This window comes from Schistocerca americana, chromosome 5 (genome assembly GCF_021461395.2).
Source record: "Schistocerca americana isolate TAMUIC-IGC-003095 chromosome 5, iqSchAmer2.1, whole genome shotgun sequence".
In the NCBI taxonomy this organism is placed as follows: Eukaryota; Metazoa; Arthropoda; class Insecta; order Orthoptera; family Acrididae; genus Schistocerca; species Schistocerca americana.
In genome coordinates, this window is record NC_060123.1 from 648,463,533 (window position 1) to 648,482,994 (window position 19,462).

General features: G+C 43.9%; 1 protein-coding gene across 3 annotated transcripts in view; it reads left to right on the forward strand.

The window, feature by feature from the left end:
- Positions 1-19,462, forward strand: part of LOC124615803 (inactive dipeptidyl peptidase 10) — a 1,404,300-nt gene that overhangs the window by 1,079,054 nt on the left and 305,784 nt on the right. For all 3 annotated transcript variants that reach the window (XM_047143937.1, XM_047143938.1, XM_047143936.1), the window contains exon 6: positions 13,162-13,236. In XM_047143937.1, the coding sequence (XP_046999893.1) occupies positions 13,162-13,236 (75 nt within the window). The remainder of the gene's footprint in view (positions 1-13,161; positions 13,237-19,462) is intronic.

Below are 19,462 nucleotides of genomic sequence, written 5' to 3' on the forward strand. Positions count from 1 at the left end.
TGCTTCCACGTTGCTGTGGTGGCTGGGATGTGTAAAACCTGCCCTCCGAAAGACCTTGATGGCCTACGGGCGTGACAGATCGAACTGGCAAAGGGCAACATCGGAATTTTACTATACAGCGTTACGTGAGCTGGCGACGCAACCGCCGTCTCCCGAACGTCAGATGTCCGTACAACGCATCAAAGCTCGTCTACTTCGCATCAGGACAGAGCAGCTAGACGGTGCCCGCATCCGTGCGCGAGTGCAAGACTGTATCCCCAACGAAACAGCGTCAGTGTATCACATTGTGCGCGAGAGGCGCCACCGCAAACGTCAGCTCATTACGGCGGTAAACACGGAGGACGGCGGGCGCGCAGTGACACAAGCGGACATCGCGCACACGTTCGCCAGACACTATGGGACCTTGTACATGGAAGATCCGCGAAATGTACGTGATTATGACGGGCTGTTGCACGATTTTCCCGCCCCTCGGGACGTGGCACCCGATGATAGTCTGCTGTTGCCCATTACACCCGACGAGCTGACATCGGCCTTGGCACGCGGAGCACCGAACAAGTCGCCTGGACCGGACGGTTTACCCCTGGAATTCTACCGCACTTTTTACCACCTTATGGGTGACAAGTGGCTCCAAATGTTTCAAGACCTGATCCGCCCTGATTTCACTGTCCCCACAGAATTCACAGAAGGCATCTTGATTCCAGTTCCGAAACCGAATGGTGGTTGTAGGTGGCAGGATTTTCGCCCACTCACACTCCTCAACAACGACTACAAGATCTTCGCCCGTATCCTCCGCGCGCGTCTCCACACCGCTATCGGGAAAGCCATCCACACCGATCAGACATGTTTAGGTGGTGTCAGCAACATTCATACGGCGTTAGGAGCATACCGCGACGTCATTGCTTTGACGGCGGCCTGCAAAATACGAGGCGCCCTTGTCGCCGTAGATTTTGACCACGCATTCGACCGCGTCGATCACGGCTTCTTAGGCGCAGTTTTGCATCGCATGGGCCTCTCTCCGGAGTCTGCACAGGTGGTCCTTCGACTGGTCCACGGAGCGCGCTCCCGCATGATGGTCAACGGTTATCAGTCTGGTCACATTGTTGTTGGACGGTCAGTGCGACAAGGGTGCCCCCTGTCGGGCATATTATTTGCTGCAGCACTTGAACCAGCTTTACATGGTCTACGGCAGCGATTAACTGGTATCTCCTTGCGGGACGTGACCTTTTGTTGTGGTGCATTCGCCGATGACGTGGTGTTCCTGGCCAGATCAGAGGATGAAATGCATATGGCGCTACAGTGGCTACGCCAGTACGGGGCGGTCGCTGGGAGCGTCATCAACGTGAAGAAGACAAAATACATGGATGTAGGAGGGGGGATTTCCCACACAACGGCGGTGCCCTTTGACAAGGTGCCCGTACTCAAGTGTTTAGGAGTGCAATTCTATAGCAATGTCCGCCGCACGGCGGCGGCTACGTACCGCCGGCTCCTACACCAGACACGTGCTCTGCTGCAGGACAACAAACTGCGTCGCTTGGATATGCTCCTCAGAACACGTTATGTGAACACCTATCTCGTCTCAAAACTGAACTATTTTGCGCATATCCTTCCCTTGACAGCTACGATGGCCGACAGATTTCAAGCAGCATATGGACATTTCGTAAGCACCGGTCTGGTTTTTAAAGTCCGATACGCCACCCTGACGCTGCCGCAGCGGGCGGGCGGTATCGGTTTAATTCACGTATATAACCGTGCGCGATCGCTTTACCTCAACACTATGCGTCGCACGTGGACCTCTGCCCACGCCACTCTGACGGGCACCCTGATAGCGGAAGTGGCACCACACTCTCTGCATCCCCCGGTTTCTGTAGGACACATTTCGCCGGCACTCACCCACATCAGAGACTTCTTTGTTGACTTCAGCTACTTACGTTCAGAACTTCCGACGACACGGAAGCCCAGCACAAAAGACTATTATCGCCTCTATCAGCAGCGGCAACCTGTAAATACGGTCACCCTGAAGACACCCTGAAGTTGCCTGGAACACAGTGTGGCGAGCGGTACACACGCCTTTTCTACCTACGACGGTGCGTTCATTGTGGTACGTAGTTGTGAATGGGAAGTTCGCTACACGTCAGAGGTTACATTCCATACATCTGACGGACGACCCCTTGTGTCCGACATGCTCAGTCGCTGACTCGGATGCACACCGTCTGACGTGTGCCGCGACCAGCGAGTGCTGGCTACTGACGCAGCGCATGCTGGCATTACTCTTGCGGCGATTGCCGGAGTCTATCTCCCCTGATGACGTATTGCGCCCCGACGTCGTATACTTTCCATCAACCAGAACGAACGCCGTTAACTGGCTAAAAGGCATGGCCGTTTACTACATATTTTGCGATGCTCCCAAAGGCACACTCGACTTTTGGTCCCTATTGATGACGACACATGCAGCTTTCAGCCGCCACCCGAAGTACAGAACTCGTTTCGCAAATTATTTAGGTTCATTATTTGCGGATCCTCCTCCTCACTGGGGCGTTCCGGGTATGAGACGCTGAAAATGAAGAAGAATCCTGGAGCATATTGATCCTCTACGGACGGAATAGGGGGGAACCCCTCCCAACAGACGAGAAGACGACTCGGACGCTCGGCTACGGCAGTTGTAGGATCTTTCTTTGTAATGAAACAAAAATAAATCTATAATACACAAAAAAAATGTTATAAAAATTAAAGAAATAAATAAATAAAAAGAACAACATCGACAAACCCACTCCATCCTCTTCCTGATCCTTCGATCCTCGAACTCGAACACGTTACTTGGGCGTGGCGGCGGAATGGCCAGGCTTCGGGTGTCGACCCCTGCCCTGCCCGTCGTCCTGCTCCTGCAGCGGTTCATTAGGAAAAAAAAAAAAAAAAAAAAAAAAAAAAAAAAAGGTGGTAGAGCACTTGCGCGCGAAAGGCAAAGGTCCCGAGTTCGAGTCTCGGTCGAGCACACAGTTTTAATCTGCCAGGAAGTTTCAAGAAATGCAGATGATAAACGAGTATTCATTGGACAAATATATTATACTATAATTGGTATGTGATTACATTTTCACGCAATTTGGGTGAACAGATTCTGAGAAATCAGTACCCAGAACTACCACCTCTGGCCATAATAACGGCCTGGATACGCCTGGGCATTGAGTCAAACAGAGCTTGAATTGCGTGTACAGGTACAGCCGTCCACTCAGCTTCAACACGAGTAGTGACTGGCGTATTGTGACGATCCAGTTGCTCGGCCACCATTGATCTGACTTTTCAGTTGGTGAGAGATCTGGAGAATGTGCTGGCCATGGCAGCAATCGAACATATTCTGTATACAGAAAGGCCGTACACGACCTGCAACATGCAGTCGTGCATTATCCTGCTGAAATGTAGAGTTTCGCAGGGATCGAATGAAGGGTAGTGCCACGGGTCGTAGCACATATGAAATGTTACGTCTACTGTTCAAGTCCCGTCAGTGCGCACAAGAGGTGACCGAGACGTGTAACCAATGGCACCCCATACGATCACGCCGGGTGATACGCCAGTATGGCGATGACGAATACACGTTACCAATGTGCGTTCACCGCGATGTCGCCAAACACGGATGCGACCATCATGATGCTGCAAACAGAACCTAGATTCATCAGAAAAAATGATGTTTTGTCATTCGTGTATCCAGGTTCGTCGTAGAGTACACCATCGCGGGCGCTCCTGTCTGTGATGCAGCGTCAAGGGTAACCGCAGCCATGGTCTCCGAGCTGATAGTCCATACTCATGCAAACGTCATCGAGCTGTTCGTGCAGATTGTTGTTTTCTTGCAAACGTCCCCATCTGTTGACTCAGGGATCGAGACGTGGCTGCACGATCCGTTACAGCCATGCGGATAAGATGCCCGTCATCTCAACTGCTAGTGATACGAGGCCGTTGGGATCCAGCACGGCGTTCCGTATTACCCTCCTGAACCCATCGATTCCGTATTCTGCTAACAGTCATTGGATCTAGACCAACGCGAGCAACAATATCGCGGTACGTTAAACGTCAATCGCGATAGGCTGGAATCCGACCTTTATCAAAATCGGAAACGTGATGGTATGCGTTTCTCCTCCTTACACGAGGCATCACAACAACGTTTCACCAGGCAACGCCGGTCAACCGCTGTTTGTGTATGAGAAATCGGTTGGAAACTTTCCTCATGTCAGCACGTTGTAGGTGTCCCCACCGGTGCCAACCTTGTGTGAACGCTCTGAAAAGCCAATCATTTGCATATAACAGCATCCTCTTCCTGTCGGTTAAATTTCGCGTCTGTAGCACGTCGTCTTCGTGGTGTAGCAATTTTAATTGCCAGTAGTGTAGATAGTTGGTGGATTGACGTTTAATTTGTCATTAATGCGATTCTGTGTCGGTGTCGTGACGCTGTTCTTCGTTATGCCACTATTTGTTTATTTATTTATCTTCCACACAAAGTTTTTCAGGAATTGCATTTTCTGATCAAACCTACTGGGTTGGTGCGCAAGTTCGTAGAGTTTTTACATAAATTAACGCAAACTTTAGTCACCAATAATATATTCTCCTTAATTATTTACTACAGTATGCCATCGCTGGGGCAACTTTTCTATTTGAGGCGAAAAACTCGCCGAACCACGTTCGGGGCGCATTTTCATCCCGAAACGAAATACCCCAAAAGTTGTTCGATAGACAGCCGAAAAGGTGAAAATATGAGGATGCGAGAACAGGTGAATAAGGTGGGTGCGGAATGACTTCCAACCCAACTCCTGCATAGTATTTTTGTCAGTATAGCAGAATGTGGCCAGGTGTTACAGTGGAATAGCTTCACTTCACGCTGTCTTCCTGGTAGTTGTTCTTGGACGTCTCAGTTGTTGAGAATAAATGTCGGCAGTGGTGGTTACACCGCGGGTAAGCAATTCGTAGTATTCCAAACCGTTCACGTTCCATCACATCATAACATTATCTTTTATGGATGCACGCAGGTCTGTGTAAGGGGAGTTGCGGCTTTGTTTGGGCTCAGGCGTTCCTTTGTTTTACTTATGTTAGCATAAAGCTACAACTTCTCGTCACCAGTAACGATACAGGATAGAAATGGTGGGTGTTGTTTACGAGCGAATTGATGACGAGCAAGCAGAGATGCGCTTATGGCACCCACTGATGGTTTTGTCTTAGAGCATGCGGTGCCCATTACACCCTATTTTTCAACCTTCCCCACTGCGTGCAGATGAAGCACAATTGTGGAAAAATCACAGTTCATCGTATTCGCGGGTTCTCGAGTAGCTACACTGACGTGGATCATTGTGGGTTGATGTGTTTGAACGTTCTTCATCAAACCTTGAAGGTCTTCCTAAACGTGGAGAGTCACTAATGCCAATCCCCCTTAAAATAAAAAAGAAAACAATATTCTTGACGTGCTCTGTCCAGTGGCATTATTCCCAAACAACGCGCAAATGTTTCTGGCTGCCTCCGCTACTGTCTCCCCTCTACTGAACTCAAACAGAAGAATATGTCGGAAATGTTCCAATTTCTCCATTTGGTAGGCTATTTTCTAACAACCACAGCTGCACCTACTATCTACAAATGACAAAATAACCATACGTAAACTCAAATAGCAACATTGAACTGCGAATAAAAAATGCCAATTCACAAATAAACCTATAGCAACCAGAATACCAATAAGCGAAACAAAAACGCTACGAACGTATGCGTCAATCTAAAAATAATGGACATTAGTGCTGGATGTGTCCATCCATCACCTTTATGAAGGCCTGAACTCTACTGGGGACAATTTAGATGACGTATCGGCATGTTTTATGTTTTTGGAGGAAAGCAGCGCTTTATTCCTCAAGAGCTGAAAGCAAAGAAGGTAGTGATGTTGAGCGCTGATGTCTGGGAGTGAAATCGATGTTCTAACTCACCCAAAACGTGTTCCATTCCGTTCAGATCGGGACTCAGGGCAGGCCAGTCCATTTCAGAATTGTTATTATCCACAAACCATTGCCCCCAAGATACTCGTTTGAGACTTTTGCATTGTCTTGCTGATGCAAACAGTCGTCATCCCCAAACCGTTCCTACTCTACGCAGTATTGGATACTGTAAATTTGTTGATATCGTTCCGTATTTAGCGTTTCCTTAAGCACAGTAGGGTGACCATATCCCTTCCTACGAAAAACACCTCCTGCGTACTTCACTGTTGGCATTACATATGACGGCAGCTAACATCTTCCAGGCACTATCCAAATTCAAACCCTTTCACTGGACTGTTACAGGGTGTGGTATGATTGATCAATCCAAATCACTAATTTTCAATCGTTGACTGTCCTTTGTCGTCGCTGTTTACACCGCCTCAAGTTGCTTACCAGTGACTACAGATATGTGTGGCTTATGAGGAGCTGCTCAATCGCTGTACTCCGTTCTTTTTAACTTCCTACGCACAATCATAGTGCTAGATGGAATTTTTACAACGAGCCTCTGCAATGCTCAACGGCCGCTGCCCGTTAGTACATGAGGTCTGGCTAATCTTGGTTCAGCTGTGGTCGTTCCTTCGCATTTCCAATTCACAATCACGTCACCAACAGTCGACTTGGGCATTTCTAGGAGAACTGAAATGCCCCAGATGGATCAGTTTCTCGGGTAACATCCAATGACTAGCCCACGTTCGAAGTTAACGAGCTCTACTTTCTTTGTAGATGGACTACATTTCGTGAGAAGGCTTCCAATGAAGCTCAATCTGGTACCTGCCTTACCTGCGTTTGATTTTATATGGTCGACCCACTTGAAATCACTCCATACGGCTACTCCCAGATATTTTACGGACGTAACTGCTTCCAGTAATCCTGTAATGCTTCCTGTCATCGCACAGTAATGAGTATTTCTGCATATCTGTGCACAAAATATTACATTTGCTTACATTGAGCGTCAGCTGGTCACCCCTGCACCAAGCATCGATCCTCTGCAGGTGTTCCTGCATTTCGGTACCGTGTTCTAGCCGTATACTAGAATAGAAGTTTTCGAAATGTTGTGCTACAGAAGAATGCTGAAGATTAGATGGGTGTTTCTCATAACTAATGAGGAGGTATTGAATAGAATTTGGGAGAAGAGGAGTTTGTGGCACAACTTGACAATAAGAAGGGATCGGTTGGTAGGACATGTTCTGAGGCATCAAGGGATAACCAATTTAGTACTGGAGGGCAGCGTGGAGGGTAAAGATCGTAGAGGGAGACCAATAGATGAATACACTAAGCAGATTCAGAAGGATGTAGGCTGCAGTAGGTACTGGGAGATGTAGAAGCTTACACAGGATAGAGTAACATGGAGATCTGCATCAAACCAGTCTCAGGACTGAAGACCACAACTACAACAACAACAACAGCATCATCCGAGGTAAGCGTCACGGAACTTCCAGCGTTATACACTCTATTTTATATAATGTGAAAATTAATGGTCCAAAAAGACTAGCTTGAATTACGACCGAAGAAACTATTAACTCTAAAGAATTGTCTCCGTTTGAAACAATTTGCTGAATTCTTTCTGCAAGAATCTCTTCAATGCAGTCACACAGCTGTTCTGATTTTCCGTACGCTTGTATTTTGAGGAAACTGTATCGAACGTCGCGGGGCAGTCAAGGAGCACTATATGAACGTGGATGACGGTAGTTACTGCATTCTGAGCTTCGTGGATGAACAGAGTGAGCTGGGTTGCACACGATCGCTGTTTTCAGAACCTATGTTGATTCCTACGAACACGATTTTCAGTCTCCAGAAATGTCATAATATGCAAACACAAGACGTGTTCCAAGATCTACAGCAGACCGTCGCTGTCTCAAAATAGATTTCTGAACTGGTGCCAAAGAATTAAATAAACATATCATTATCATCGGACTCTAAGTGATTCTAAACTTCGTGAATTAAGTACAGGATGCAGAGCTGCAATCAGCGTCTCTAAATGATGTAGGGCTGAGTCTAAGACGGCTTGGGTGTTATACTGGAGAAGCTCCTTAAATTCGGGTTCTATGCGAGTTGACAAAACGTCGTAATTCGTTGCTGGTCCAACAGACTGCTACCCGATCCTATTCTAGAGATATTAAATAGGTGATTTGTTTATTTTATTTATTTATCCTTCACAATTACAGCCTGTAATCTGAGAAGCTAAAATGGGCCATACAAATCACATTTTCTTGGATGATAATATTAAAATTGCGAGGCGTATTCGGAAGGTAAGGTCTGATTAGGCGCGAAATGGAAACCATTTTGAAAATCAGATGAAACTCTGCACAGATATGTTGGGCAGTGTCTTTAGTATGCCTGTCGATCGCTTCACATCGCTCTTTTCAATTCAGAGCGCAAAGTGATCACGTAGAAATGCCTGAAACAACAGTTTCTTCCGCCAAGTGTGTGGATCTGGTGAGAGATTTCGCCTGAAGCTATGCAGCCCACATAACATAAATGTCGTGCATTTCTGTCCTCAAGACAATTTTCAGCTGCATTCTGCAGGGGCAATGAAGACGCTCTTGCAGCGATTCCGATGAAAAATGTTTGATCATCCCCAATGCAGCCCTTAATCTGCTTCCTCCGTCGTTCATCTCTGCTTACATGAACCGCTGGCTACGAAGACAACATTTTGGCACAAACAACGAATGGCAGAGCAGCGTAGAGAATTGGCGGAAAGCACAAGCGGCTACTTTCAGAGACTGGAGAGTTTGTACAACGCCACATCAGATGTTTAAGTCGGAGTGCGACTATTTAGAGAGGTAGCTGGAAGATGTGGCTAACTGTTACGAATAAAATTTTTTTTTATTTCCACTGTAGTTTTCATTTCGCAGCTGATCTGACCTTGCTTTCCGAACAGCCCTCGTATATATTAATCGTTTCTTCCTGGTGCTTAATAATACGTGACATCTCCAGCAAGCGTGATGATCAAGGAAGAAACCGTAACTGTAGCTCTACGAACGGAACTCACACGTTGCTCGTTACGTGTGACCAGGAATTGTAAACTTGAAAACTTGAAATTTGTCATGTGGAGTTGCCTGAAGGAAGTGCAATAGAGTAGGTGTTGCACCTTCCCTGCTGTAGTGGTTCCAGTTGATATTAACCTCAACACATAGTAGTCGAGATCATATGCTGTATATACTGGCGCACCAAACCGCTGTAATTTATTCTCCATACACGCTACTCTGGTCTGTCTGCCATCACGCGCTTGCAGATGCTCCTTTGTTAAGGTTTGCAGTCAGTTAAATTACAGGAGTGTCATTCGTCAGGCGCACGGTTTCTGCCGAGATTTCTGTTGCCACAGCCGCTGCATTGCAATGGCATCTTAAGACATGACTGTAGGACAGGTTAATTTAACATTCGTCCATTCGCAGGACAATACGCCAGCGACGTCAATCACGTGCCGCTGCCATCCACGACGTTTCTGGTTTATGAATGATGGAAACTGGTGCAATGGCATAGCATTAACTAATCCAGCTAGCTTCATACGACGGAGACGTGTCGATGCAGACAGGTCCATACGACCTTTACAGTACTTCAGTGTTGAGACAACACTGTGGACGAACCTGTACGGACCGTTATCGTCTCATCACAGCGTTCGACCCTTTCCTACAACAAACGGTTTGCGTCTTTTGGCTTCAATGAGAGATACTGCTACTTATTTCGCGTTTAAGTTTCGTATGAAGTCTCTCCATTATCTGAGCATCGCGTAAGTACAAGAAAAGAGGGTTTCCTATACTCCACCTCTCCGGAATCTGCCCCTGGTTCTGGCCCATTCATTTGACAAATTAAAATTGAAAGAATGGCAAAATGATACGAAATTAAGGAGATGCGACCTCGGTAGAAAAGAACCACATTCTGGTGGGCCTTGCAGTGGGAGCGCTAAAAATAATTGCCTGAAACTAGAGAAAGGAATAATCTAGAAGACGAACAGGTAGCTTTGAAAGATGAAATAGTGGAGGCAGCAGAGGATCAAATAGGTAAAAAGACAAAATCTAGTAGAAAACTTTTGACAGCACATCAGATACTGAATTTAATTTACCAAAGGAGGAAATGTAAAAATACAACAATCAAGCAAGCGAAAGGGAATACAGACGCCTAAAAAATTAGATTGACAGAAAGTTTAAATAGCTGAGAAGGAATGGATAGAAGGGAAATGCCTTCTAGGGCGTAAGGTGGATGTCGCTTATTGGAAAATGAAAGAGTCCTTTGCAGAAAGGAGGGGGAATTTGTATGAAAATCAAGAGAATACATGGCAAACCAGTAACAAGGAGAGAAGGGAAATCTCAAAGATGGTAGGAAAATATACTAGGATTGAGCATGTGGGAATATTGTGGAAAGGGAAAAGGAACTTCGTTAAAATGAAATTGGAGATAGGATATTGTGAGAATAATTTGACAGTGCTCTGAAAGATCTAGTACCAAAACAAGCCCCTGGAGTAGACGACATTCCCTAAGATTACATCATCCAGCCGGAGGGCCGAGCGGTTCTAGGAGCTACAGTCTGGGACAGCGCGACTGCTACAGTCGCAGGTTCGAATTGTGCCTCGGCCATGAATGTGTGTGATGTCCTTAGGTTAGTTAGGTTTAAGTAATTCTAAGTCCTAGGGGACTGATGACCTTAGAAGTTAAGTCCCATAGTTCCCAGAGCCATTTGAACCTATCAAAAACCCGATATGAGTTATTAACAGGAGAATGGGAAAACTGGGTTCCAGAGAAAAGCACCAACACGCGAAGCCATACTGACTCTACGACTTTCCTTAGAAGATAGACAAGCTTACGTTCATAGCACTTCTAGATCTAGTGAAAGCTTTTGACAATGGTGACTGAACACATTATTTTTGAAATTCTGAGGGTATCAAGATTTCAGTACAGGCAGAAACCAAAATGCAGTTATAAAAGTCGAAGGAGATGAAACGGAAGCATTTGCCAGGAAAGAAGTGAGTCAGGGTTGTTGTGTCCTGCGGTTGGCGGGAAAGAACTAACAATCAAGTTTGAACACCCTTTATTATAACTAAATTGCCTTCTTGGCTTCCTCTAATTTCCAAACACAAGAACAACAAGAAGCACAACGGCTCCTGTGGTGGCAAAAACTAAAATAGAGTACAAGACAATAAAAATAAAACACGAGTAATCAAAATACTGTACTACACTACCAGTTACAAAGATACAACGTTCTACTGAATGTTACGGCGAGTGTCTACTGTGCTAGAGCTGGCGTAGGTATTGGCCGGAGTTGTCCAACCTGATGGTACACACAGCTGGTCAGACTCTGCTGGCGTGTTCGTAATGCCGATTCGGCGGAGTGCTACATGTAGTCACATTAGTTCCAATTGGTGGATCTCTATCACATAGCTTTTCACGAAATAGTTCCGTGTTCATGCGGAAAGTCTGTTGTTGTTTACACCCACTGGCGATGTTTTGATCTGAACTCTTAAAGGGAGGTCGGCAGCCCACCTTACTTGTCTGTTGTGCGGGCCCTCTAACGGATAAGGGGCCGCTACGACAGTTGTAGCTTATCCCCGATATTATTCAATCTGTACATTGAACAAGTGGAAAAACAAATAAAGGATGAATTTTAAAAGGGAATTCAAGTTCACAGCGAAAATATTTGTGTTTGCTGACAGTACTGTAATTCTTTCAGGGACAGCAAGATCTTGGAAGAGCAGAAGAACAGTTTGGGTGTTGTCATCATGTGATGACTGGGTGTTGTGTGATGTCCTTAGGTTAGTTAAGTTTAAGTAGTTCTAAGTTCTAGGGGACTGATGACCATAGATGTTCAGTCCCATAGTGCTCAGAGCCATTTGAACCATTATTTTGTTGTCATCAGAAGAGGTTGTAGGAGTACGATCAGCAAAAGTAAGACAAGGGTAATGGAATGTAGTTGAATGAAACAAGTTGAGTCTGAAGAAATTAAATTAGAAAGTGAGGCACCACAAACAGTAGATGAGTTTGCGAGGCAAAATAACTGATGACAGCCAAATTAGAGAAGATGTAAGATGTATACTGCCTATAGCAGACAAAGAATTTCTGAGAAAGAGGAACTTGTTAACATCTAATATGAATTCAATTGTTGGGAAGTCCTTTCTGAAGGTACTTGGGTGGAGTGTAGCGTTGTATAGAAGTGAAGTGTAGATGATAATCGGTTCAGACAAGAAGAGACTACAAGCTTTTGAAACGTGGTGCTAGAGAAGTATGACGAAGAATAGGTGGAGAGATCGACTAACCATGTACTAAATGTAAAAATATATCTATATTATATGTAAACACTTTATCGAACTCGGGAAAAACGAAATTTGTGCCATGGCTTGACGAACAGAAGGGTTCCGCTGACAGAATAATCGTGAGACATGAGGACGTCGTCAATTTGGCAACGAAGGAAAGCGTCGGGGGTAGAGCAAGGTATGAATATAGTAAACAGGTTCAATGGGGTATAGTTATGTAGAAATGAAGAGGTTTTCACACGGCAGACTAGCGTGGAAAGCTGCACCACACCAGTCTTCGGACTAAACATCACCACAACTACTACTGAGCCACAATTTTTGGCTGTTGCAATTTTGACAATTTTCAGCGTAATAGTTAGTAATGTCTTTATACAGAGTGGAGATGATAAAAGTGGCCCAGAGAACAGAGTGACAGGGTAGCTGCTGGTAAACCTTTTGGGATGTGAGGTCGTGGTCCAAAAAACTCTTCTGTTTCTGACGTTTCGTCCAGGACTGCGCTGGACATCCTCAGAGGTGCTCCTCCGCTGCTGAATCTTGCCGACTCGTCCTGGACGAAAAGACAGGAACAGAAGAGTTTCTCGGACCACGACCTCACATCCGGAAAGATTTACCAGCAACTATGTCATCCGGTCGTGAATGCCTTCATTCTATGATCAGAGTTACAGGGTACAAAGAAACACAGCAGAAGGAAGGAAATACAATACTAACCTGACTAAAGCCGATGTTTAAAGTGACCACCATGCATCCGTTGGCACTTTTCGGTGCTAGTCAGCAAGTTGCTGAAGGCGGATGTTGTTATATGCATACATTCACATACAATCGTGTCCATTTGTCCGAGCCACTTTTATTCGCCCCACCCTGTACTTGGTTAATTTGTAAATAAATATTTTGTATTTACCATCGCCTCTGTGAATTGATTTTCAGAGGCAGTTGGATGTGAAGGGCTACGAGTGTTCCACCGATCTCCGTTTCGTACTCTTCAGACACAACGTCAAGTGGGTAAGTGACAGAACTACAGTTTTTCTCTTTAGAGTATGTGAGCTATGAGTGTAATTGAGGCAGTGGGATGCAAAGATTTTATAATCAACACTCCGGAGTGTAGCGTAATTTTCTCGGTAGTTTTATCGTAATGCCGATCTTTTGAAGCGTGCACTCATGGTTCTTTGCTTGTGAGCACTAACATTATTCCATAGGTTTTTGGTGTAAGGAGTTTCGTACAAAAGGTTCGGCTTCTACTCGGTTTCTTGGTCGGTATCAGGTCCCGATGGCATGGGTGGTGTAATATCTTCCATGTTTTCTCATTTTCCTGTCTGCAAAAAAAAAAAAAAAAAATGTGAATGGAAAGTTGACCTTACGAAAATGGGAAGTTGTCATATTGGGTATAACATTTTTTCCGTATTTTCACTGTACACTACAGAATGAGGGAGGAGTTTGTAATTAATTTATATAAATCTTTTTATTAATAACTTTTCTGTATTCTCCAAATAATTCTAGCATGTTTAATATGTATTGTTTAAAATGTACGCTTTATCGAACATTTCAGATATAGGAATTTTAGTTGGCTTTTAGTATCCTTGAGGAATTTATCGTACAGTCTTATTTCCTTCCAGAAAATTGGTTAAGTTATTCCAGGATTATGCTAGTATAAAAATTACTAATGTTCTTCTTAATTTGGGTATCAGTGTTATATAAGTTCTCACGCACAATTGGAGTCTCCAACTGTTATTTACCTTATATGACGCTCCCTTATATGTAATGCATCTGTCCCGCTAATCCTCTGACTGACTTTTCAACAGATATATTCTCTCTTCCTGTCTATTCAGAAGAAACACGCTGTCTGTTCGCCTCAATCGTTTCACAAACCACAGCGTGGAATGCGCTTCACCGCGAAATACAATGGCTCAGCGGAAGTACATCCTGCCCTCCGGCCAAGATCGTCGTGAGTCTGAAGCGGATCCATACACTAGTTGGGTCGCATGCACCGCCGGCCCTCGGTTTCCAGAGCATATGGAAAATGCGACATTAAGGTGTCGCCTCTCTTTCCTCTTTGTCTTTGTTTCGACAGTTTCGTGTTTACCTCACAATCATACGCTATAATGTAGCTTTTTGTTTCGTTTTATGTTTAAAAACTGTTCAGGTTCTCGTACTGGAATAATGGAGCAGAAGTTTCCGTGATACACATAATTAATCACTGAATTTAAGTAATACTTTTACAAATATAAACGAACATAGAAAATGTAGTGTTGGCAGTTAGCCAACACTACGCACACTAATTGAGAGAGGAGGCCGAAATGCACGCGATAAACTCACGCAGGCTGGCGTGAGGTCTGAAACAGGATACGGAATGAATGCTATAAAGAAAAGTACGTAGCTGCTGGAATACTTAACTTTAATCCATCATTTGTATACATCGTTCTTGACGGTACGGTATAAAGAATATCATCTGTTAATGGCGCCTTGCTAGGTCGTAGCCATTGACTTAGCTGAAGGCTATTCTAACTATCTTCTCTGCAAATGAGCGAGGCTTCGTCAGTGTTGCATCGCTAGCTAAGTCGTCCGTACAACTGGGGCGAGTGCTAGTCAGTGTCTCGAGACCTGCCATGTGGTGGCGCTCGGTCTGCGATCACTGACAGTGGCGACACGCGGGTCCGACCTGTACTAATGGACCGCGGCCGATTTAAAGTTACCACCTAGCACGTGTGGTGTCTAGCGGTGACACCACAGAAAAAATTTAAATGGTTTCTGGGGTGTATAAACGCTCCGTCCGAACAGGCCTCGTAAGGCCCTACGGTATCATCCGACCGCCTTGCCATTCTCACCCGACAAGAATCAGCAGTTGTGGATACGGAGCGGCATGTGGTCAGCACACCGCCCTCCCACCCGTTGACATATTCAGTGACCGGAGCCGCTACTTCTCAGTCAAGTAGCTCCTCTATTGCATTCACAAGGGCTGAGTGCACCCTGCTTGCCAACAGTGGTCTGCAGACCCGGACGACCACCCATCCAAGTGCAAGCTCAACCCCAACGGCGCTTAACTTCGGTGATCTGACGTCAACCCGTGTTACCACTGCGGCAAGGCCGTTGGCGAGATGTATAAAGTGCATTCAACAAGCAATGAGGTCGAGGCTGCAAAATCAAAACCGATGGTAATATCGTTGCCTATGGAGCTAGGTGTGGTTCTTAGGAGCGCCGATGTCCCAAACTCGCCGCTAGATGGACGACGGACATCGGCCCACGAGACACGTGACAACAGGAAGATCGCGTGCACGCTTCGACAGTCCATTGTACTCAAAAAGGAACGTCCCCAAGGGTAAACGATTCTGATTAAACTTGGTGGGTGTGTGGAGGGGATAAAACGACAAAGTACGTATTTTTTGTTTGTGCACAATTTCGCTTTTAAGGATAAGACACATCGCGAGCGGTAATTTGTCATATTAGGTTTAGAGGAAATAGTTTCGAAATGATGACACAAGAAAAAGGTTTTACTACAAAAATTGATATGTAATTAACGTCCTTGAAAATGCATAATAAACTTTTCTAATGATTTGAATTTTTGCAAAATATCCCACCACCATTCCATAATTTTGAAAAATAAAATCTTTTGTTACAACATAAATTAAACAAGCTTTCAAACTGCATTCATCCATGTATAATTTAGCTGGTTTCCTAAATACCATTTTGGAAAATAACCCGTACACAGTATGCTCTCGGAGCATTTTCAACACATACGAGTAAAGTACCTAAACATTCATTATTCATTGTGCATGAGTAGTCAGTGGGGCTGACAGCCATGCAGAGGGCCCGGGTTCGATTCCCGGCTAAGTTGTAGGCTTACTCCGCTCGTGGACTTTATGTTGTGTTGTCCTCATCATCATCATCGACCCGCAAGACTTTCGCCAGGGGGCAAAATACCCCGAACGGAGCCTCCTGTCAAAAAAATGCCATACAATCTTTAAATCTATTGTAATTTTACGTTTTACATTCATGCTTCTTTCGTTTGTTTCTTTTTTAGTTGGCCGTTTCACATACGTGTTTTTTGTTAATTTAAAATAATACGTTACTCAGTATTAGCATATGAAATCATTACAATAATGATAATCTGTAAGGTAATGCTTCAAACATAACTTTTTTTACACCATGCATACAAATCGAACGATTTTTCTTCGCATAATATACGTGACGTAGAACACAATGTAAAACAAAATTGAACAGGATTTCGAATTTCATGGGTGATACTCTAAATGACCTGATTTCTGTCAGGAACTTTCAAGCGACATACACACATGTGCCATAAAGCTGGTTTCTGAAATACCATTTTTTGAAAATAAGCTGTACACAGTTTGCTCTTGGAGTATTTTCAACATACCTAATTAAAATGTCTTGACATTGATTATTACTCTAATTATTTATTTTACTTACATTTGTTTTATGTTTTAAATTGGTATTTTTATATTTTACCTCCGTATTTTTTGTTCATTTGTTTACCATTTCACATACGTCAAGTCGTTAATTGAAAGCAATTAATAATTCATTATTATGATACAAATCGTTACAGTAATTATAACGAATAGAGGAACACTTAAAATATAGCGATTTTTACACCATGCACATAAAATGAAAGAAATTTTTCACATAATATACACGACGGAGAATACAATATAAAACAAAATTCAATAGGATTCAAAACTGTCATTGGTGATCCTCTAAATATCCTGATCTGCGTCATTTTTCAGTAGTTTCGTAAGCCTTGGCGTAGAGAATTGATTATGTGCTAGTGACTGCAGCTTGATTATATTGTTTCTCAAGTGGACGGTGACATCAATTATTCAATATAATTGGATGAAAATCTTCTCACAAATTTCTGCAAAACCGAAAATTTGGAGCCCCTCCACGCCCACACCGGCATGGTGGCAAAGTCAAAAGGTCCAGTGCCATCTTTGTATAAGGGTTAGTTTTCACTAAAGTAAGGTGTCGCAGGATGTGGGTACCGCGATGTTTGCGTACGTCTGGTTAAGGTTAATCATTAACACACGCTCATCTGTAGATCGATTGGGTCGAAAGTCGAACGAAGGGTAGCGGTTTGAAGGGCAGAGGAAAAAAAGTTCCAAGGCAGGATCCAAGGGCAAAACCTTCTGCGATAGTTAGGTCGGGTAGTAAGAGCAGTAACGGGTCTCTTGCTGTCTGCGACAGGTCAAGCAAGGGTAGGCTTTGTTAGTAGTGGATATCATGCATGTCGATACCTTTGACGTTGTGCTGTGCTGTTTCTTGGCGACTGCCGCTGGGTGCCGGTGTTGATCTCTTGGTCAACGTCAGCATACCTGTAACAGTTGGTTCATCATTGTTTTGTGTCCGATAGGTCATACATCAGATGCACATCATTGGCATGTTGGCGATTTGTTTGTGCGTCAGTGAGCGAGCTCGTCGGTTTCTCTGCTGTAGCCTGTTGGTCGGCTTTAATATCAGCTGGAATATCCAGTCAACGTTGCTGATATGCAGGTACTTGCCGACGTTTGTCACTTGTTGGTGTATGATAACTTGCCATTGGTGGTTATGCCCTAGCTAGTAATGTCTTTGGCCGGTGTTATGCTTCTACCTATGGTTGTGACCACAGTTTGCCAGAGTAAGGATGAAAGTATTGTTCGAGTGTCTCGAGTTCCTGTGTAGTCGTTTGGCGTTTTGTTTCTTTTTTTCACCAACATCGATAGCCTTATATTCCCCGCGGCTGTACGTGTGCCGTCTAGCCCTTTGGGATCACCAGAAGAACAAATTTCTTGTCCTCGGGTGCGGCACTCAAACCGGTTTTTTTCCCTGCTTGCCACGCTCTTTCCACGGTTTTAAAAGAAACTAATGGTGATTTTGGACCGTAGAATCGAGAATCTCTTTTTGAAACCCCAAATGTCTTTGTGACTCATCTAAATATGGTAAACAAACATCTGACAAGGTCAAAAGATATTTCAAAGATGTTAGATTCTTGTGGTGACCAGTGCGAAACAACCTTTTGGAACATCGTACCTGAGGACAAGGAACATGTTCATCTGGTGATCCCAAAGGTCTCGATGGCACAGGTACAGCCTTGGGACATATACGGCTCTCGATGTTGGAAGAACTTTCTGAGAAGATTATCAGATCTAGTTCCGGTGAATGGTTATGTTGCCAGTCTCTACTTGAGAAACTATGTAATCAAGCTGCAGTCACTAGTACATAATCAATTCTCTACGCCAAGGCTTACGAAAGTAATGAAAAATGACACCAAGCAAGATATTTAGAGAATCACCTGCGACAATTTTAAATCCTGTTGAACTTTTTTTCATATCGTTCACCGTCGTTTATGTTATGTGAAAAAATTTCGCTCATTTTATGTGCATGGTGTAAAAGATGCTATGTTTTAAGCATTTCTTCGTCGATTATATTTACTGTAACAACTTCTTATCATAATAACAAGTAACTTATTGTTTGCAATTAACGAATTAGACATACGTGAAATGGTAAACTAATAAGTAAAAGAACATGAATGTAAAACGTAAAATACCAGTTTCAAACCTGAAACAAATATAAGTAAAATAAGTAATAAGAATAACAATGGATGCTAAGACATTTCAATTGGGTATGTTGAAAATACTCCAACAGAAAACTGTGTACAGCTTATTTTTCAAAAATGGTATTTCAGAAAGCAGTTTTACAGCACATGGATGTATGTTGCTTGAAAGCTTTAATTTATGTCGCAACAAAAGCTTTCATTTTGCAAAATTAGTGAATGGTGGGATGGTATTTTGAAAAATTTCAAATTATTGTTAAAGTTGGTTATACCGCTTTGAAGAGAGTTAATTACATATAAACTTCTATATGAAAAACATTTTTATGTATAATCGTTTCGAAGAAATTGACAATAAACCTAGTTTGCCAAATTACCTTTCGAGGTGTGTTTTACCTCTTAAAAGAGAAATTGGGCACAAAGAAAAAAACATCGTATTGAATTATTTTGCCCCCTCTTCACACCCGTCAAGGTTCATCCAAGTCGTTTATTTACACATCGGAAGGGTCTGGTTTCACACGTGCTGAAAACGGTGAATTAGAGGCTTCAAAAGATAGCGTAAAGTGTGTTGGGAACGGAAATTCGTCGAAGAAAACCGTACCTTGCACACACTCGCTACGTATTTTGTTCCCTCTCCATTGTTAGTCGCTGTTCTATCTGCCATCTTAACAAAGGACATGTTTTCAGTTCTTT